The 21,591-nt window shown below is 39.1% G+C and overlaps 1 protein-coding gene across 1 annotated transcript; it reads right to left on the bottom strand.

Moving 5' to 3' along the window:
- Window positions 1-1,703: 1,703 nt before the first annotated feature.
- LOC139729062 (TAF5-like RNA polymerase II p300/CBP-associated factor-associated factor 65 kDa subunit 5L) lies at window positions 1,704-19,897 on the bottom strand. Its single transcript, XM_071639989.1, has 15 exons — window positions 19,829-19,897; window positions 18,862-18,986; window positions 17,831-17,909; window positions 16,875-16,953; window positions 16,100-16,235; window positions 14,391-14,509; window positions 11,677-11,947; window positions 10,475-10,651; window positions 9,924-10,030; window positions 8,970-9,163; window positions 8,160-8,273; window positions 4,935-4,989; window positions 3,996-4,118; window positions 3,013-3,070; window positions 1,704-1,833 (listed from the first exon to the last, which is right to left on the bottom strand). The coding sequence occupies exons 1-15, from the start codon at window positions 19,895-19,897 to the stop codon at window positions 1,704-1,706; spliced, it is 1,836 nt and encodes a 611-aa protein (XP_071496090.1).
- Between the last annotated feature and the right edge of the window lie 1,694 nt (window positions 19,898-21,591).

Raw genomic sequence — 21,591 nt, 5'->3', positions numbered from 1 at the left:
CAAAATCAGTCTCATCTGATTACATCAATTTGGTCATAAAAACTTTTGTAGAACCCTAAACTTTGCATGTTTTGCATGATGTCTTCAATGAGATAACGATGATGTAAAATGTTACATTGTATCTCTGTCATGATCAGAGTGAATTAAAAGGAATGGCATAACTTCTACTTGTAACAGCAATAGGACTGAAAAATCTATCTTAATTCAATGAAATGGCCATCATTCCTTGAAAACTTGTCATGTATGACATCGCTTCAGATAGCTTGCCGTGGCTGAACAGACAAAATATTGTCACAGTACTGGACAGTTATTTTTTACAGTCATTCATTCAAGTGCCATCCAAGCGCATCGACGCACTCTGCATGAAAAGTTTGATTGCAAAGTAGGGTAAGCAGCATTGCTAAAAAAAATTAAAGTAAATCCATCATCATATAGCACAAGACACATCCTTTCCAGTGATTTCTCATGTGTTACATAACAAGGAATATTCTCGAAATTATGATTTAAAAACATATCATATGTGACAGTGCACTTCAAAACGAACATGAAGTCGCACACACTGATTTTGCGTGAGGACTGAAAATAAGTGAAATAGGTCAACCTAGCTGAACTTGACTTTTTCATATTTTCTGAAAGAGCGGGTCTTCATTTGCATTATGCTAAAATTTGGTATCATAAAACGGGCAGGAAAGTGTTTTTTTTTTTTAGCAGTTTATCTTGAACATTTTTGGTAGAATAGTGTGATTAGGTGTGTCTTTAGAATCCCTTTTTCATTTCTGAAAAACCTTGTCCACACTCTTCACTTTCAACTCTAATAACTTTTGAAAGGATAGTGCTACTGCTTTGAAAGTTGGCACTAATTATGGACAGAATGTGTTAATGAGGCATGCTTAATTTCAGTTTAATCTGATAATCCCTTGATTGTTGTTACCCTGGTGGCTTACTTCCTGTTTTTTGTCCCATTCATCGCACAGCCAGCACGGTTTGGTAAAGATTAAGCGCTTGAAAAGACACTGTACTTCAGAGCCTCTTTTCTCAGTTCACACTTTTCCTGAGTTTGTGCTTTCTTTCCAATATTTAGATAGGTTAGGAGAGTCCATTTGATTTGAGTTATACATCATTTTAAAGCTTAAAGTCTGCTCTTTCAGAATATGGTCTTAACTAAAAATTCATGTCTGGCGACTTTTTGTTTGTTTTGAGGTGCAGGGTCACATATATTTTCTTTGTTTTTTAGCAGCTTTCTTTGCAAGTACCTCAATTTCAAAAGAATGGAGATAACACATTTTGCAATCAAACTCTTCACATATTCTTGCATGTCAAATGTGCATCAGCAACATACCCTGTGAAAGAACACCTAACACCACTGCTTACTTTCACAAGATGCCTTCAAACATTCATGATTGGTCCGTGCATCTCCCTCCCAGCACAGCATTCTGTCTTTTCATGTCTATCTACCAGGTCATCATGGCCACATGACTACCAAAACCTCGAGGACAAAGAGTCGGGCCACAAGGGAAAGTGTCCTCCCTGAGGTTTGAACCCCACACTCAGCCTTTTAGAGTCTCTGGTGACAAACCACAGTACCTTCCGACTTCTCACAGACAGCAGAAGGAAGAAATTCAACTGGTGACTCCTGTGAGACATACTGGCAAGCAAAGGTTGGATTCAAAAGTCTTTACAGACAAGGAGAAAATCTCAGGATGTCACGTTGCCATGGCAACCCCTCCTCCTGCTAGCAGCAGATTGCACTTTGAGAAGGTCAGCCGATGGACGATGGTCTGTCGGGTGGAGATGGATGCCATCTGCTCATTGGAGTGACCCCCACTGTCTGGCCTACAGGAAGACAGATGAAGAATAGAAAGTGAAAAAAAATCTCTCAAATATCTCTCCAAATACATTTAATTATTCATAAGTCAGCTCTTCAGACTTTAATGTCACCTTTACTCCTCTCATCCAATTAACAAAGAATTGCCATATTAAAGCCACTGTTTATATCTGATATACAACATCCAACTGTTCAGACCAAAGTATAGAAGTATATCTCAGATATTTTTCTCGCGTAATTCCTGATTATTGCTGTTGTTGTTGTTGTTGTTGTTGTCATTGTCATTGTCATTGTCATTGTTGTTGTTGTTTTATGGGGGTGCTATTAAAGGAAAGGATTGAGGAAGGCAAGAGTGTAGGCACAAATTAGTAGGCTAGGGTAAAGGAGCAAAACACTTGGGCCCCGTATCATAAAAGATGTTAGGATGGCAACCCTTGCTGGAATGGCAACTTCCTGTAGCAAACTAGCCAATCAGGAAGCTGGATTCTTGTCATTGTCATTGTGTATGTGAGTGTGGGTGAGGGAGAAAAGAGGCACAGATGACGGTATGTACAAAGTATAAAAATGAAATGCTTGTGTATGTGTGTGAGTGTTTGCGATGTGGGAAAATAATACAGTGCATTCCCGTTATAACGAATGCGGTTATTACGAAATTCCAATTGCAACAAAGTAAGAATTCAGGCCGCAACATTTTCTGTTCTATGTTTATTCATTGTTTATTTGTTTGGTTATAACGAAATTTTGATATAAGCAAAGAAAACTGCCGGTTCCGAGTGTGGTAGCAGTCCCCAGGCTGCTGCCATGGTAACAGTTACTCTTGGTTGAACATTATATCGCATATAAGCAGCTTGTTTATGGTTCGTTAACTTTGATTCCTTTTCCTTTAAAGATTTCGTTGCTGAATGTTGTACCTTCGATGTTTTCGGTAGTACTACAGACATGAAACTGATCTGAGCGCATAAAATCATTCTACTATTTGATTACCATTACAAGATCAAAGGGAAGCGCCTGCACGCTTACAATAATCAAAGCATACCGCCTAGCGTATTCTAGGGCAATACGTGCATCTAACAATACCGCCAGGGAGAGTAACTGTTACCATGGCAGCAGCCTGGGGACTGCTGCCACACCGAGGACTTCATTTATAATAACGGGAGTCCTCTGTAACACTACTGGATCACACTTACAGCGGATGTTTCACACCCTGCCGGATGTCCCATAGGCGCACTGTGCAGTCAGCTCCACCTAAAGGCATTAAAAGAAAAACAAACCCCAAACAAAACATGAATCCAGTTTCATCAAACTTTACCTATTGATGCTGCAGAATCTGTTCTGTATTATAGGTCAGGGTAAAAAGTCATCAAGTAGTTCTTCCAACCACTACAACACTGTGTGCACCACAGTATACGGTAAAATCGTGAGTACAAACAGGCTGCTGACCCAGTGGTACCTACACAGTACGTAGGTCGAGTACACTGCAATAGTAGTGTAATTTATGGTAGCCTATTTCAAATCATAGTCATGAAACTAAAACATTTTGCTGTAAAATTTGTTTATATGATTTGATTTGATTTGATTTGATTGATTGATTTGATTAAAAGGTCTTTATTCAAAAAAATCTGAGTGGGCGACTAAAAGTCGAATTACACAGCTACATACAAAGATTATATGTTAAAATAAACAGAATAATATCATAATCATAATAGATACAAAGAAAAACATTGACATACAAACATACTGTATACACAACTAATACAGTTTTAACACTACAGATTGCCATATAAATCTTAAATACAAAAAAGGGGAAAAAATAAATGTACATTTTGTGAACAGCAAGGTACAAACCTTCTTATATTTTTTCGGGAAAAAAAAGAAAGAAAGAAGAAGAAAACACAGAAACAAAAACAAAAGAACCCATTCTGAGCCACACAACACATCGCCAAGGAATATATATTTCCTATCATGACATATATGGCATATTTCTACAGGTAATAACATAGGTGAAAATTGCGTGGGTTTGTACAAGTTTTAGTCGTGTTTGAAATCACTTTCTTTGTTTGTCTTCACTGCTTGGAATCATCTGGGTATTCAGAAGTCTGGATAAAAGAGGGCCGAATAATCAAAGTCGGACTGCAATGTCTTGAAGGGAAGGAAGAAATAGCTGGTTCACCTGATGCAAGCAAAGAGCTGTCTGGATTGAAGGCTAAGGCGTAGACGGTGTCTGTGTGGCCCCTCAGCTCTTTCATTAGGCCACCGGTGGCCAGGTCCCACACTCGTACCCTGCGGTCCTCCCCTGTCCAAGCAAAAGTACAGGAGAGGGACTAGTGAAATGGGATAGTTACAGTCGTCACTATTTACAGTTCATGGGACACATCATACTTGAGACCTTTGATTTAATGTACAGAATGTTTTCCCAAAGCATGCCTACATTGCATAATGCACATGAAGAGTTAAGAGAAGTTGAGTCGAGTCGAGTAGTCTATATACAATACTATACAATCAATCTTGCTTAACCCGTTGAGGATGAGTATCGAGCATACTCGGGCAGGTGTCTATGGGAAATGCGTGTTGTAGCAAAATCAGTCCGTCCTCAATGGGTTAAGTCGACATTGCATAAGTCAAATATTTGCCTATTTGAAGTGGAATGTCTTTTCAAGTCCTCTTCTATTCATATTCTTTTGATTTTAATCCCTCATAACTTGAATTTTCTTTAAGTGGTAGCTATTTCTTCAATCCAAATAGATTTGACTTAGGCAAGGTTGATTGTACTTGGATGTGACGGCTTGCACGCTTAAAGGGGATGGCTAGTAACTGGTCAGTGGGAATCAGTGGAAATGCTGGAAGATGATTTTTCCAATCCTTATGGGATTCATTCAAGAGTTCATTGTATATCTATTGTTGTGTGAAAATGATTTGCTTCAGAATGGTCTCATATTCAAGTAATGTGCAGTTGAATGTTTCCAGGTAAGCGTCCCTGGTCAGTGACGGGGCATTAAGCTGCACATTAGGGGGTAGGGGAATTCAGCCAAACACAAAGATGAATGTGTGTCAGTCTACACATGATTGTTTATGCAGTGTTCAGACAAATGTCTGTGCATGATCAACTTACCAGCAGAGGCGAGGTATTTCCCGTTGGGTGAACAAGCAACTGACAGGATGGTACTCTGCAGGTGTTAAATAGCAAACATTGGATTTTAAAACACTTCATATGATTATGGATTATTGGATTATAATTATTATTATTATTATTATTATTATTATTATTATTATTATTATTATTATCATTATTATTATTATTATTATCATTATTATCATTATTATTATCATTATCATTATTACTATCATTATTATTATTATTATTATTATTATTATTATTATCATTATTATTATTATTATCATTATTACTATTATTTATGTATCTATTCATTTATTTATTTATTTGTTTGTTTGTTTGTTTGTTTGCTTTTATTTCTGCATTCAATCAGATGCAATTTGAATGCAAACTTCAAAAAGTACAAAGACAAAGAATAACAAGTGCAGTGAAATAAATCGATAACAGTACATAAATAGATTCACATAGGTGATTGCATTGAGCAATGTAGATACACAGAAACATAAAATAAAATATACAGTATTTTTCAGTAAACAACAGAGATAATTGAATGCAGGAGACCACCATCATAAGCGATTAAGCTTGAAATGGATGGAGGCCTCATAAAATGACTATCCAACGACATAACTCTCTTGGAGGAAGGTGATCAGGTGAGTGCAGTGCAGTTGCAGGTGAGAGTGCAAGATGCAGTTGTAGGAAGAAAATTGAGATTGACAATAAGATGACAATCTATACTATAAATATTTGTTAGCTCAATTGGTTTGGAGAATATAATTGTATCAAATATCGTTTAAGTGAAGCTTTCAAAGAATAAATACTTGAACAAGACTTTATATTATCCGGGAGATTATTCCAAATATCCGGACCCGAATGTCTTATAGATTTGTGTGTCACTAATAATTTGGGATTCAATTTATTTATTCATTCATTCATTCATTTATTTATCTATCTCTCTATCTATCCATTTATTTGGCCATGCAATTGCAATATAAGATACAGTGTACAGGGGTACATGTATAAAATGTAAGGGAGTGACACATGGGCCAGGGTTCACAAAAGTAAAATTCCTTACTATTACTTGGAGGCATGTGAGCCCTCATGTGTCACTCCATACCACATTATAAAGATGGTCATAATATCAAATTAGTGTCTTATGGGGGAGCAAACATAAACGGGCAATCATACTTTGTGATTGAAAGGACTAATAGGCAGCAGGCTCCTAAAAAACATGAACAAATCTGCACAATTGCAATAAGTGCTAATACATTCATATTGCTATTTTGTCTAACACAGCAGTTGATTGGCGCTTAAAAAAAGTTAACTTGGCTAAATCTTTGTGTGTCACGTTTGCACTCCCGACTCAATCGACAGCTTGCCAACTTCACATAGTTTGCTTATTTTGCATATTGTGCACAAACCAACTGATGAATTGAAATATGCCCCAGTACATTGAAAGCATTAGAGCCATAATCTTATCATAAAATTTGCATCACAACAAAGCTCACAATTTTCCCTACAACTCTGCTGTGCTGCACTTCCAGCATAAGCGCTTCAATAAAGTTACACGACTTTGGAAAAACAGAATGTTTTTCCAAAAGCACTCACGCATTGTGATGCCAATATAATGTGGCACACAGGGAGTTTACACTATGGCATTCAAAAGAATGACTCGCCATTATTGCATAAATGATATTCCTCCATCTTTTACCCTTGATATGACAAGCACTTCATATTTTCTCATATTGAAATGCATTTCGAATCACTTTGTTCAAGAGACAAAGATATCTTGGCATTAGAAATTCTCCACAGAAAAAGATATCACGTCTTTCGTGCAACCTTACATCTACTGACCCTGTGGTTGCTTGCTTTCAATAGACATTTAGCAGCTCACTTTTTCAGCGGTCATGAGGTATTTCTAGGTGGCCAAGTCCAAACTCAACAAAATCATATTAGATTCAGTCAAATTTAGTTCACAGATTTTCATCTGTTGGTCTCTTCTTTGTACACCAAAAAGTAGAAAAAAATCAAAGCATGTGTTATCAGCAGTCATCAAAACTACAAATTTTTTGTTGCTGTTATCAAGGTCCACATAGGATGCCATGTAAACTAATTCAAGTTGTCAATATATTCTAAGTACAGTCAAACCTGTCTATAGCGGCCACCCAAGGGAATCAACAAAAGTGGCCGCTATAGACAGGTGGCCGTTATAGACAGGTTGGCGGCCATTTTGAATTCCATTACTAGCATTTTATAATAGCCAAAAAATACTGCATGTTATTCTTTAAAAAACAAACAACAACAACAACATGTAAGTTTGCATGTGCAGCAGTGCTATTATGGGGATTTTCGTTGTACAATTCACTTCATTTTTTTTTGCATTGCCTCCTTCTATTCTTTTGAAGTAAAAAACAATATTTCGGGCCTGAGAAGTGCTCTGGTTCATCCCTACCGGTTTGCATGAACGGGGCTCACGAGAGCTGAGTTCGATGGAGGATTGATGATGTGTAAAATTTACGTAAACTATAGAAACAATACCCTGACAAGTACTATGTTGTCCTTATTCAAAGGGACTTAAACACTAATTAGTCTGCATTTCGGTAACAGTGTAAGTTGTCATTAGGAGTTGTCTTTGCCTTTGTAGCATCTATTCAGGGCTGCATTACTGAAGCCTAGATCTAATCTAGTCAAGTTGGTGGAAAGACGGGTTTTCGTGGCAAAGAGCTGCAATAATATTTTGTCGATCATGTCTGTGTGATTGTGACTGAGCTAGGACTCGGTAGAAATGAACGTAAGACAATGTACTCATTGCCGATTTAATGGATCAACTCAATTTTGTGGCCGCTATATGCAGGTTGATATTCACCACGGGAGACAAAATGAGTGGCCGCTGGCCGCGTTAGGCAGGTGGCCGCTATATAAAGGGTCTATAATACAGCAATTGCATTCAGGGGATTTTTCAGTGGCCGTTATAAGCAGGTGGCCGCTATAGAGAGGTGGCCGCTAGGACAGGTTTGACTGTACTTTATCTCGTTAGCTCTCATCTTTTGGCAAATTCTGCTCTTTTGTATAAACCTCATCGATATAATTCCTCCAAAAAATTCAACATATGCCATTTTTTGCCACTTTGGCTCCTCTCCGATGCTTACCCTGCACTCACGGATGCTCCCAACAAACCACATGGCATTATTCCCTCTCAAACTTAACAAATGTCCAGACTCCTACCTTGTGGCCTGTGAGAAGACGTACAGGTTTGCCCTGCGTCATGTCCCACAGTCTGACAGTCTTGTCGCTAGACCCCGTTGCCACGTATTTGCCATTTGGGTGGAACTTCACGCACTGAATGTCAGAGAAGAGCGGGGGGAAATATTATTTCAGCACAGACAAGAGATGGAGCTTTCGTATATGCATTCATGAGAGCTCATATTAAACATCTACCATTACAGGGCAATCTCATTTTAGCAATATCAAACCATGACAATTACCTTGTTACATCTGGTTTCTCACTATATTAGAGTACAAAAACAAAGAAACTATTGTGACTATGCATAAAAAACAACAACAACAACAATAACAATTTGCACAACTCAATTCTATGTGAGGACTCAAAAATAGGTCAATAGGTCAACCCAGTCCCTCAATTTGTATATTCCTATTCGTTTCGTATATTTCCTGAAAGAGCAATTTTTTTTCTATACAATCTAATGTTGGGGATCATATAACTAAGGGGAAAGTTTCTTTCTTGCAGTATTTCTAAAACTTTTCTTTGGTCTGACATAGCCTTTCTCCATAGCCGCGCCAGATCCAAATATCTCTGAAAGGCAGGTGCTAAAGTTGACAAGGAAGTCATGTGATCAAGAAAATTCTGAGCAGAGAGCGGAAGAAATTCTGGTTAGAGAGTGGTAGACATTCATCCCACAAAACAAAAGAGCACTTCAATGCAGCGGTGCACAAACCATGCACACATCACCAACCATGGTGATCAGACACATCATCCCTCATCTGAAACTCATCCAGATCGCCACGGCGACTCACATCAACATCCATGAGATGGCCGCAGAGGACCCGCATGGGGAAGGTTCTCTCCGGGCTCCAGAGCCTCGCCGTCTGGTCCTTGGACGCCGTGCAGAAGTAGACGCCCATGGGGCTGACGTCCACATCCCAGATCGGGTACTTGTGGCCCCGGTAGACGGCCACGTTGGAAAAGGTCGACAGATTCCAGGCCCTGACTGGAAGGAGATTAAAGCAGAAAATGTCTGATGAATGAAGATATGATTGCAAGTTGACTTATGACCATTTTCAAAGCTAACAAAATAATATTTTCTTTTCACAAGGTGTTCACTTCTATTCATGACAATTTTTTATGAGTTCATTAAATGATAAATGTTGGAAAAGGACATCTGATGCAAAAGTATGGTTGACTCGCACTGGATAGCAACACTAATATAAAAGAGGAAATTACTGTCTACAGAGTTACCAAAGCATACATAATCTTGTGTCCTTTCTACAAGGGGTTCATTTCTAATTGTGACAATTTCAGGAGTTAATCAATCAATAACTGTTGGAAAAGGACATCAGATGACGAGATATGGCTCCAAGTATATGATATATTCACTAATTTATGAAAGAAAAAATGGTTGTCAATTGAGTAACCTTCTTTTCAATGCATGTACTACTGAGTACATAATTTTGTGACCTTTACACAAGGGGCAATCTGGGCATAATCACAATCTTCATTCCCTAGAAACTGCTCTAAAAACCCTCACTGTACTTTACCCACTGACTGGCACGGATGTCTAAAAATCATTCGTCATGAATTGGGATTTCCTAATTCCCCTTACCCTAATTGTTTTGCTGAGGTGCACTGCTCCACCTGAGTAGGTTTGCTATTAAACTTTACAACTTGGTCAAGTTTGGATAGATAAGAGAAATACTGATGATACCACTACATGTCTGGGCACATAGCAGATAAAGGAGGGTAGCGGATACCTGTGGCATCACCCGATGCAGATATCATCAGGGGAACGTCCGGAAGAAAGCCGCTGCCGTACACAGTGTCGGAGTGTGCCCTCATGACCTTGCATTCTGCACCGAGGCTGGCCATAAGGAAACACAACAGAGAATGTATAATGCATCAATCAAGCCACCAGTTTACTTTCTGTAACTTTCACATCTCTCTGATTGTTGTCATATTACAAGACAGATGCTGACAGGGCTTCCATAAATGTGACTGCTTATACACAAAGTATATCAGATTCCTGCAGCAACATTTCATATGATATCTATTTTACATTTCATCTAATGTATAAAAGAATTGATTAAACAACATCAAGTAGCAACCATGATTGGCTATGCTCTTGAGACTGCAGTACTTCTGGCACACCCATTTGGGTAATATTTCGCATTTTCGTAGTTACCCAACTGTTATGACGTGTTATCACAGGAGTATTTAAACATTTCTTATGCATAGGTCTCTATTTTAGAGCAAAAATTGACAGTTTCTGCAGTCATGTGGAATCTACGCTTGACCTTTAGCTTACCTGTCCTCAGTCAGGAAGTCCTGGAGGCAGTCTCCTGCCAGATTGACCCGGCTGACGTCCACTTCGTGCGGCTGGGCCCTGAGCTTCTTGGGGGAGAGGCTCCAGACGCGAACGGCGGAGTCCTCAAATCCACCAGCGAGGAGCTGGGAGTCATCCGAGATGGAGACACAACTCAGTCTGTGTGAGGAGGGCAACCACCACAGGACGAAAAGGGTTTTAACACAGACAGCTCTTTTAGACGATAGAAAAATCTCTCTTTGTAATCATCTGTACAATTAAAAATTACAATCTCGAATTGACTTACTTAATGTTGACAAATAAAATGTATAAAACATAAGCTCTTTCAGACGAGAGAAAAATCTCTCTCACAATCATGTTCTGTCATCACAATCATCACCATCATTGCTTTCATCTTCATTTTACTGTCATTATCATCATCATCGTCATTGCTGTCATCCTCAGTTTACCATCATCACACAGCATTCACACTCATTATTACACACTATCATCATAGCTGTTATCTTTAGTTTACTATCCTTACCATCATCATATCATTGCTGTCATCCTCTCGTTTACTGTCAAATTCAACAATCATCTTTGCTTTAATCTCTGTTTACTGTCAACACAATCATCACGAGAATGCATCATCATCATCACTGTCACCTTCACTCTACTGCCATCACAATCATCATCATCATCATCATCATCATCATCATCATCATCATCATCATCATCATCATCATCATCATCATCGTTACCACCATCATCCCTACTGTAATCTTCAATGTACTGCCATTACAATCATCATAACCATCGCTGTCATCTTCAGTTTACTGTCATTTCAGTCATTTTCACAGTACTGTAAAAGCGGATATTTTTGTGAGACTAATTTTTCACGATCGACTGGGTAAGAATAATTTTGGGTGTTTTTAATTCCGCAGAATCAAGACATCAACTACTGGAACATATGGCAAGCGAAAATACTCACACGCTTTTATTTTCGAGCTAGTTTCTGGTTGCGCCAAATGCACGAATATTTCCACATCGCGAAAATTTTTACCTGTACAGTAATAACCCATATCACCTCCATCATCACTATCATCGTCACCATCATCATCATCATCATCATCATCTTCACTATCATCTTCAACCTGACCCTGAAGTACCAGTTACGACCCCCAACAACCCACACCCAGACTTACCCCTGGTATGCATTCAGGACGCTATAGAGGATGATGGACGGCAGAGAAGGTGGTCCTCTCTGGACCTTGTCGATGGTGCTGTTGATCTCTGCCAGGTGAGCGGCCCTCCTCGCCTCATCCTCACCTTCCTTCTCTTTCTCCTCCTTCTTCGCTGCACCTGTTGCCGCCTTCAGGGAAGACGAGCTGGAGTTGGAGGTGGATGACGACGACGACGGCTGGGTCGGATACTCGTCTCCATCCTCCTGCAATGATGATGCTGGCGAATGTCGGACTGAATGAGGAATGAGATTTACACGAACCCACACAAATAAAAAACTAGAGAAGCACTCTGAGAGCATAGACCTACGCCAAGCAGCTCATTTCCACCACTGATCTTGTTCTTCCATAGAGATCAGTTATTTCCACCTATAAGTGTGCATGCATGGTGAAAGTTACCTGATTTCCCAATATAGAAGCCTTTTGTTACGTCATCAACTTCCAGCTGTGCAGCACGCAGTGGCGTATCTAGGGGGGGGCAAGGGGGGCACGTGCCCCGGGCGCCACTTCTTGGGGGCGCAAAAAACAAAACGAAGAAAAAAAGAAAAAAGAAAAGGAGAAGAAGAAGAAGAAGAAGAAGAAACTCACCGGAAAGGGGGGGAGAATGGTGGGGGGGGGGGGGGCAGAAAACCAAGTCAAAAAAGCTAAAAACAAAACATAACAATGACTCGGACAAAATGACAATGTTTATTGTGTTCACACGAGAATTCCATGTTATGTAAGCTGAAATATTGTACAACAATTTTCGGCTCGCTCGCTGCGCTCGCTCTCTAAATTGTATATAGAAGAAGAAGATAAGAACAAAATGTGATGACGCGGACAAAATGACAATGTCTATTGTGTTCACACATGTCATTCTATATTTAGCCGGCAAAATGTTTCACGGAGCAGCGGCTGCAATTTCTTTCGTTCTGAAGCGATCGCCAATTGGATCAAAAGAAGGCGCCAACGGTTTCGAACATACGGGGGGGGGGGGGGGGGGGGGGGGGGGCCAAAAAAATCAAACAAGATAAGAATAGAACGTAATGATGACGTGGAAATATACAAATTTCGGCTCACTCGCTCGTACTAATTTAGAGTATTTCTTCAAGAAGTCAGTTTGTTGGTAAAAATCGTTATCTATAAGGCCGTCACTATATCTTGATTAGAATTGTAAGATTTGATAAGCAAAAAATGACAAGAGTTCCATGTTTTGTAAGCTGAAATACAAAAATTTTCGGCTCGCTCGCTGCGCTCGCTCGCCAAAATTTATCAAAACAAAAAGGAGATAAGAACAAAATGTGATGATGACGCGGAAATACACAAATTTCGGCTCACTCGCTCGTACTAATTTAGAGTATTTTTTCAAGTCTTCAGTTTGTTGGTAAAAATCGTTATCTATAAGGCCGTCACTATACATTGTATCTTGATTAGAATTGTAAGATATGATAAGCACAAAATGACAAGAGTTCCATGTTTTGTAAGCGGAAATACAAAAATTTTCGGCTCGCTTGCTGCGCTCGCTCGCCAAAATTTATCAAAACAAAAAGGAGATAAGAACAAAACGTGATGATAACGTGGAAATATACAAATTTCGGCTCACTCGCGCGTACATGGGGGGGGGGGGGCATTTCATGAAGCAATTTGTCGGATATTTCGTCTGACAAACTGTTAAAAGCTACTGAAATCCTTGCTTCTGGGGGGCATTTCATGAAGCATTTTTGTCCGACAACTTGTCGGACAAATTTGCTCTCAACCAATCAGATGCAAGGATTTCGATAGCTTGTAACAGTTTGTCAGACGAAATATCTGACAAAACGCTTCATGAAATGCCCCCCAGATTGGCTGAAAGCAAATTTTGTCCGACAAGTTGTCGGACAAAATGCTTCATGAAATGCCCCCCTGATTTAGAATATTTTTTTAAAGTACTCAGTTTGTTGGTACAGATAAATCGTTATCTATAAGACAGTCACTATCTTGATTAGAATTGTAAGATTTGATAAGCAAAAAATGACAAGAATTCCATGTTTTGTCAGCTGAAATACACAAATTTTCGGCTCGCTCGCTGCGCTCGCTCGCCAAAATTTATCAAAATTCATTTTATTTAAATCACCCTCAAAAGACCCCCTTTAAGGGCTTGAAAAGCATATCATGTGGACTTTGCTTAAAGTCCCTACCGGGATGGGGTTGGGGTTGAACACTAGTCTTTTTCAGAAATTAGGGGCGCAATTTTCGCGCTTGCCCCGGGCGCCGTTTTCCCTAGATACGCCACTGGCAGCACGCCTTGCCTCAGCTGAAACTAAAGCATGCACTTTAGTGCGTGCATGAAACCTCAAAAATGCCCAGTTGAACTCCCAATTCCATTGACCCTACTTGCCAAAATATCAAAAATCCTTCATAAAATCCATAAAAATTCCCAGATCACTACTAAAATTTAATCATCTGTTACTTGTGTCCTTCCCAACCTCTCCTGTAAGTTTCATTCAAATCCGTTAACTTTTTGAGTTTATTTTGCACACAGACCAGCCGAAAAACAAAACCAATGCCAATGAAAACATAACCTCCTCCCTTGGCGGAGGTAAAAACTCAGTGACTACTTGTACTAAACACAATGTATTGATGATATCCCCTACAAAGTACTCATGGAAAAACACAAATAGGAGACGAGAAATGGCAAAAATCACATCACCACTGCCAACCTTTAATGTCGATGTGGAGGTTGATGATGCCCAGGATAGCGGTGGTATCTCGGCTCTGGAGGAAGCGTAGAAGATACTGGAGGGCCTCATCTCCAACTTCAACAACGTACTTGCAATCCCTGGAGAGAAATAAATGATGTCAATAAGTGGTTTAAGTGTCATTCGCATAATTCATTTCAGAGTGAGAGTCTTTTTGAAGGGAATTTAATATGTTGGTCAGGATATCTACGTACACTGCCTGCCCGTGAAAATCCAAGGATTGACAGGAATGAATAAAGCTATGCAGGCATGGATATTCGACAGCCCGATTCTTGATAGATCAGAAACAATTTCACTGAACCCCCCCCCCCTAAAAAAAGAAGGATATCTATGTGTAGGAACTGCCTGAAAAATGCTGATCTATTTGTTAAAGCAAGGGCAAGCCAATGCACAGAGTATACAACTGTAATGGAAAACGAAGCAGACTGTTTCTCTATTATCCAATTCTACTTTACATTTGGTTGTCTTCACAAAGTAACAGGAGTAGTGAATGAGTTATCATTGGTGTCACTAAATAGGAATGAGCCCTCTTCTCCACTTACAGAGTCCCACTTCCTTCCCTCACAAAAACAGATATTAAGGATTAACAATATGTGACCTTGCAAGCACTTTGAATCTTGTGAATGGATGCATTTTTAACCGACATGTAGTCCATGGAGGCAATAAGAGCTATGACATGGCATTTATAAGTAGTTTATTTTCCACTCAGTTTTCACTCAATCACAATTATTTTTACTGGTCTACAACTCACAAATCCACAAATACCATGAACACAGCATACACAGCTTAAAGGCATGACATTAGTGGTAGCCCAGGGCCTCTAAAAATTGATGCCAGGCCACCAAATTTCCAAAAAGGCTATCTTTTATTGGACCGATAGGCTACTTGATATTCAAAATGGATTGGTTATTTCAGGCCAACAAAATTTCAGATTTAAAGATTTTAGTTGGCAGAACGGAGGGCCAGTTAAAAAAGTTCATGTCGAGCCCTGACAGCAACAATGTAAGGCATACATAGTCTGAAGTATAGGACACAGCAGAAAAACTTCATTCCTTGTTTATCATTTCCATGAAGACCAAATTTGCATGAAAGCAACAAACCATTACTACATGTGTATATAGAATCATTTTTTTATTTTGTTTGTTTAACATTCTTTGTCATCTGGTCCATTTGCACTTTTTACCCCTTTTGTCTTTTTTTTTTTCAAATACATGAATTCTACAACTTGCTTAAAGTGTGGGAATGGTACCATTGAAGCCCTCCCCCCACCCCCAACCACTTTGATACTGCATTAAAATTCAAGGATATTTCTTTTCCTACAGCTTAGTAACACATTCTTTTCATCTGCTCCCTCCAATTAAGTTTCTTAGGCAGCAAGACCTTCAAATCTGCTCTCCACAATTAATTCAATTATGTAATTACGGTAACTTCAATCCCGTCCACTCTCGTCGTACCGTACCCCAAGTTACAAATACTTCCAGCTATAGTCCCAAGAGGACCCTTTGGAAGTGATGAACACAAGGTACAATGTACAAGGTCGGGCAAGCTTTGTGCTGTACATTTATATGTGTTTACTGTTACAGAAAACATTTATCCCACAAACATATCAAGAAAGTTTTTGCACCACTAAACAAGCCAAGCCCAACTGATTCATCTCTTCTCCTACTTACCTGAAGGCAGTGAGGACGGGGTCTGTGAGGAGGTCCATGCTGTTGTAGACTCCGCTCAGGCTCTCAACCAGCTCCCTGGCCCGGCCACTCTCCCTCAGGTGTAGGCATGCCTTGTGCTTGGTGTACAGACTGTGGGCTGAGGGAAGAAGGGAGATGTTAGGGGGAAGGTTAATGACATCGAGAACAAAGAAGCGATCATGATAATAATCATAATGGCACTAACAATAATGATGGTGATGGTGGTAATAAGAATAATCATGATAATGACAGTGAGAATAATGACAATGATAATAATGATAAAATATAATAACATTAACAATAATGCTGTTAGTAATGATCACCATGACAAAGCTGCTATTAAACATGCACACATTAAAAGCAGGCAAGTTCCACAGAGTGGTCAGGCATACTTATAGTTGTCATCACAGTTGTTTTTAACACAGCATACTGCCACCAAGTGACAATGCTGAAAATACTTCAAATCACTCATGCGTCTTCATGTGTGTATACATGTAAGATAGACCCTTGATTTGTATCAACACAAACTTTCACTTTCTTTTTTGTTGTGTGTACATGTAAGATAGACCCTTGATCTGTATAAGCTCTGACTTTCACTTTGATCATTTTTTTGTTTTTGTTTCATGCATTTTCTTTGTTTTTGTTGTTGTTTTTGTTGTTGTTGTTGTTTTTTTTTTTGGGGGGGGGGGGAGGGGGGCTTGGCACTGCAAACAAAACATATGAAAACCAGCACAATACAAAATATCCCAACACCTACCGTTTAACTTGTGACCATCACAGATCATTTGAAGGTAGAGATGAACAAATGTTGGCACCAACAGTCCAACAAGATCTGCCTGTGTGAACAGAAATAGATCACTCTGTTTTAAGCACTGCTGAGAAACTATGGTAACACAAATCCAGTCCAGTACAGTTTTAATCAAGATATGTGTGCTTGATCTTAAGATGAAGAAATTGCTTGAAAGTTATCCCAATTAAATCCATGCAATGAAACAACAGATCATAAAAAACAAACAAACAAACAAACAAACAAACAAAGCAGAATCAGATAAGTCATAATGAAATTTATGACCAAGTGAATGCAAACATACATTTAGCATTTGAAGTACATAATGTATGTGATCACTGTGAGTTGGTGTTTGGGATTTGTCTATTATAAAGAGTAAACTCTTATTGAAGCATTTATGTAACATCATTTGGGATTCAAGGGCAGTCTTCTGTATCATGTGATCATAAACTGTTCAAACCCAGCATCCACATAACTCATAATTTAGTCCTGTCATTTTCTTTCACCTATCACAAAAATATCAACACAAACATACTATAATATAATTGCTATTCCTGTGATCTTGTAAAATCAGCAAATTATGTGTAAAAAGATAGGACTTCATGTAATTCACGGTGCTCAAACCAGGAATGCCAACCATGCAGTAAAACTGCAGTGCAGAATTCTGAGGGCTGAAAAATTGCATTTTTTTTTTTGTTTGTTTGTGGGAAACCAGTATCTTTATCATTCCTACAATTGTCCTGTCTGATAATACATGTTAGGGAAAACAGAATTTTCCATGAAAACAAAAACTGCAGTATTTTTTTTTTTTCAAAAGAACAAAAAAAAAAAAATCAAAATACTGCAAAAAAGTAACAGTTGGCATCTCTGTCGAACAATTACTGCCTGTCCAAAATAACACAGCAGACATTTACACCTGTCAATACCTTATACTCATCAATGGCAGAGTCCACAAAGAGGCGGAATCGTGTGAACTGCTGCTCAAACAGATCAGGGTCTTGGTCACTGCAGAGGTGGACAAAACAATAAGAGGAAGAAAAACAAATGGTCACTCTCATGGCTACCCAACTGCTCGCGCTTGAAAAACAGCAACAAATGCAGTCCTGCTACAACCTACCCCAAGAGGCTGTACCTTGGTCTACCTACAGAGGAAGCCTTCCGATGCCATCTGACAAAAGTAAACAATAGCAGTTTTTGTTGTTTTTTTCTTCCTCTTACTATCACCATATATACATTTTGTATAATACAGTAAAACCTGTCTACACGGCCACCCAAGGGAGATGAAAAAAGTGGCCGTTGTAGACATGTAGCCACTACAGACAGGGTCCTTAACATGACTTTTCTATTTGCAGGAACTACCACTGGTCATATCCAGCACACACACACACACACACACACACATGCACACGCACACAAGTTTACCTACTAATAATCTTCAGGACTGAAGGAGGCTATATGAATGGAAGAAGGATGATTCAGCTAAATTTCATGAACTGTAGTACCTTGACACAAATACATACATTAATTTAGATTTATGCTGAAGTCCATGCCATAAGAGAAATACAAATCACTCCAATAAAGTTTTGATGTTGCTCACTATTTTTTCTTTCACTTGATCCTGGACTCTTTAGAAAAAATTCTCTTTGCCAGCAAGCCCAATGAAAAAAGAAAAGATTCATGCAACATTTAAGAAAGTGAAACTTTCATAAACCATAGAAATTAGAATACCAAGTATTGTAAAATGGCTTGACTTTGGATAATGGTGGTGACACACTGCTTTTCATTTGTTCTTGGCTTTCTTACATGTTTGTAATGCCAAGAACCAGAGTGAGGACACAGCTTAACCCACTGAGGATGAACTGATTTTGCTACAACACGCATTTTCCACAGACACCTGCCTGAGTATACTCAGGACTCCTCCTCAATGAGTTAATAAAGTGTGATGCCACATTCTTACCATGAATTACAAGCAACCACGTTGATGGCTCCCAACTCCTTTTGACGTGAGGACTGCGACGCCATTTCTCTCATCGTGTCCGTCAGTTTGAGGTTCTTGCGGTTTACACTCTCGCTATTGGCATCCTGCAAACAAGACAAACAAAATCATATTTATGTAATGTAGGCCTAGTAAGCAAGAAATACAACTTGTAGACCTATTCGCAGCATTAAATTTTTGCGAATTGGAGCCGATAAGCTTTAATGTGGACTGACTGGTAGGGCAATTCGCAATTTGATATCAAAATGTTCTACTATTACTATGGAGTGGGGAGTATATTTTCTGATATAGGGGGCTAGTGATGTTAGATTCTAATAATCTTTAACGTTAGTTTAGAAAACGTTACTTACGGGAGTTTTGTTAATGTTAAAAATAAAAATTATCGTGTGTTTTTTCCAGGCACTAACCGCTAACTAACGTCAGTAGAATTCTAAATAACATTAACCTTAATTTTTGATCTAACGTTAGATTTTCCTCTAAGTGTTAATCATAGGATCAGCGAAGATCAACGTAGTTTCTTTTGTATGGTAACGTTTATAAACAAGTAAAAATCTAACGTTAGTTTGAGTTTACCTGCGCACTGCGTCGCTGCTGGGCCGGGCACGCCATACTTTTGCATTCGCAGCCAGTCTTTGAGGTCCTGGCGAATTTTCAAACACACTCAACGTCTAAACCCTCTAACGCTAGATACCCTACTCAGTATGCCATGGGCCATAATTTTTTTCCAATTTACTGACCGTAATCCACGTAACAATTTCATCGCATAGCGATAACACGCACGTACCGGGCAACAGCAGGCCTACTCCCCAGCACGCACCCGCACCCATACCCACCCGCCCCTGCGCGCGTGGGGTGGTACGTCGCCCGCAGTGGTAGAAAGATCTACTGTAAGCCTGCCCATTCCTGCTCAAATTATTGTATTACTCACGATATAGTGACGGCGCTTCAAATACTGTAGGACGGCAGACTGGATCTGGTCATTCCCTACTCGTTTCATCCTGCTACCGTGAAAATATAATCAAACTTCTCGTCACGACAGACAACGGCTGACTTGTCACTGGTCACGGTGTGCAATTGTGGACAACAGATACACGTTACGAGTAGGGGGCCTACCTGTATAAAATTTAGCTATGCAACATACTCGTACTCCGCCGCTGCACACTATACATGCATGCTGGCATATGGCGCTTTTGTACTTTTCTTATGTAAATGTACATGATAATATCCACACAGCTAGCTAGCTGTTGTTGTTGTGAGTACGGAATATCAAAATTGAATGAGAACTACTTTTGTTGTTGTTATCAGGTGTAACGCTAGTCTACCGTCAGCCGTTTGATAATTTTTGTTAGGAGTTTTCTTAGAATCACTAGCATTCACGTTGATCGTTTGGCTATATACGGTTACACATATAGATCTATCCATTTATGTTTCCAAGACTCATTAAGACGGGCGAAGACATGACTGGATTATACTCGTTGCCCATTCCCCCTCCCCCTTTATCATTTTCCTAAATCCCGTATTAACCACCAGATAGAGAACTAGATGAATTTGATGAATGACTGGATGATCATCATTTATCAAAAAAGGAGAAGAAGATAATGATGATAAAAGGGAAATTAAAGGGACTGTACAGTACTGGCTGAGGTGGGGATTCATGTTTTGAACATTCCTAAGTGAGATAATGAGAAACCTCTTATGAAGCGTGAAAGAGCATGTAATTTTAAGAAGGATTCAACGTTTATTTGAGGAAAATTGGTTTTCAAATGGCTGAGATATCCAAAAAAGTGATAATAATAAAAGGCGACAGGCCACGCCTTTTATTACCTACTAGGATCTCTTTTTTTCACCTTGTTTTTGGATATCTCAGCCATTTCAAAACCGATTTTCATCAAATAAACTTTCGATACCCCTTAGAATTGCATGCTCTTTGACATCTCATAGAGTGGTTTCTGAATATCTCGCAAAACGTTAAAAGCTAAATCCTCACCTCAACCACAACTGTACTACTTATACACACCCTTTAAAATGGAACCTACAAACGGAAAACCTTTTTTTATTTTTCTGCAACAACTAGTTCAAAATAACTGATCTATCCTACCCTGGCATCTGGAACATATGAAACAATGATAAAACGGTGATTTCCCTGGACGAATGGTAACCAGTCACTGTGAGTCTGGAATATGAGACACACATTATTAAATTCATCTTTCATGTATGCTTGCAGAAAATGGTGACAGAAAATTACCTCTATCTCCCCCCCCCCCCCATCTCGCTGGCTCTCAACACTATTCTCTCTCTCTCTCTCTCTCTCTCTCTCTCTCTCTCTCTCTCTCTCTCATCTCCCCCGTATCTCTGACATTCTCCTTTTGCCTTCTCGTTCGTTTTTTATTTGAGAAGAAAAAAAAAAAAACAAATGAAAACAAACTAACTCACTCAGGAGGTGACCATAGTAATGTGTCTGATAATCATGGTATACTTTGTGTAACCTAGACGAGCTAAATCCCTTCTTGTTAACTTGAGATCATAAAAAGCTGCTGAAAAACAAATGATAATAAAATAAATTAGAGGATATTTTTACTCATAACTTCTAGAATATTGCTTGTTATGTCACAAGTGAGGTATTACTGGAAAGGTCTAATTTTGTTCTATCTGATGATGGTTTTACTTTGAAAAGTTTTGAAATGGCGTTTA

This window comes from Diadema antillarum, unplaced genomic scaffold, assembly GCF_040938485.1.
Source record: "Diadema antillarum isolate AM-2024a unplaced genomic scaffold, OU_Dant_1.0 seq00000217_RagTag, whole genome shotgun sequence".
Taxonomy (NCBI): Eukaryota; Metazoa; Echinodermata; class Echinoidea; order Diadematoida; family Diadematidae; genus Diadema; species Diadema antillarum.
Note: the sequence above shows the minus strand (reverse complement) of the source record. Positions and strands in the feature narration are given on the sequence as shown.

Bases quoted from the DNA above. Each gene is read 5' to 3' on its own strand.
- LOC139729062 (XM_071639989.1), bottom strand. From the start codon at position 19,897: ATGAAACGAGTAGGGAATGACCAGATCCAGTCTGCCGTCCTACAGTAT. The intron at 16,236-16,874 runs GTAGGTGTTGGG...TTCTTCCCTCAG, and splicing joins TGATGGTCACAAGTTAAACG to CCCACAGTCTGTACACCAAG. The intron at 4,119-4,934 runs GTAAGTTGATCA...TTGCTTGGACAG, and splicing joins GAAATACCTCGCCTCTGCTG to GGGAGGACCGCAGGGTACGA.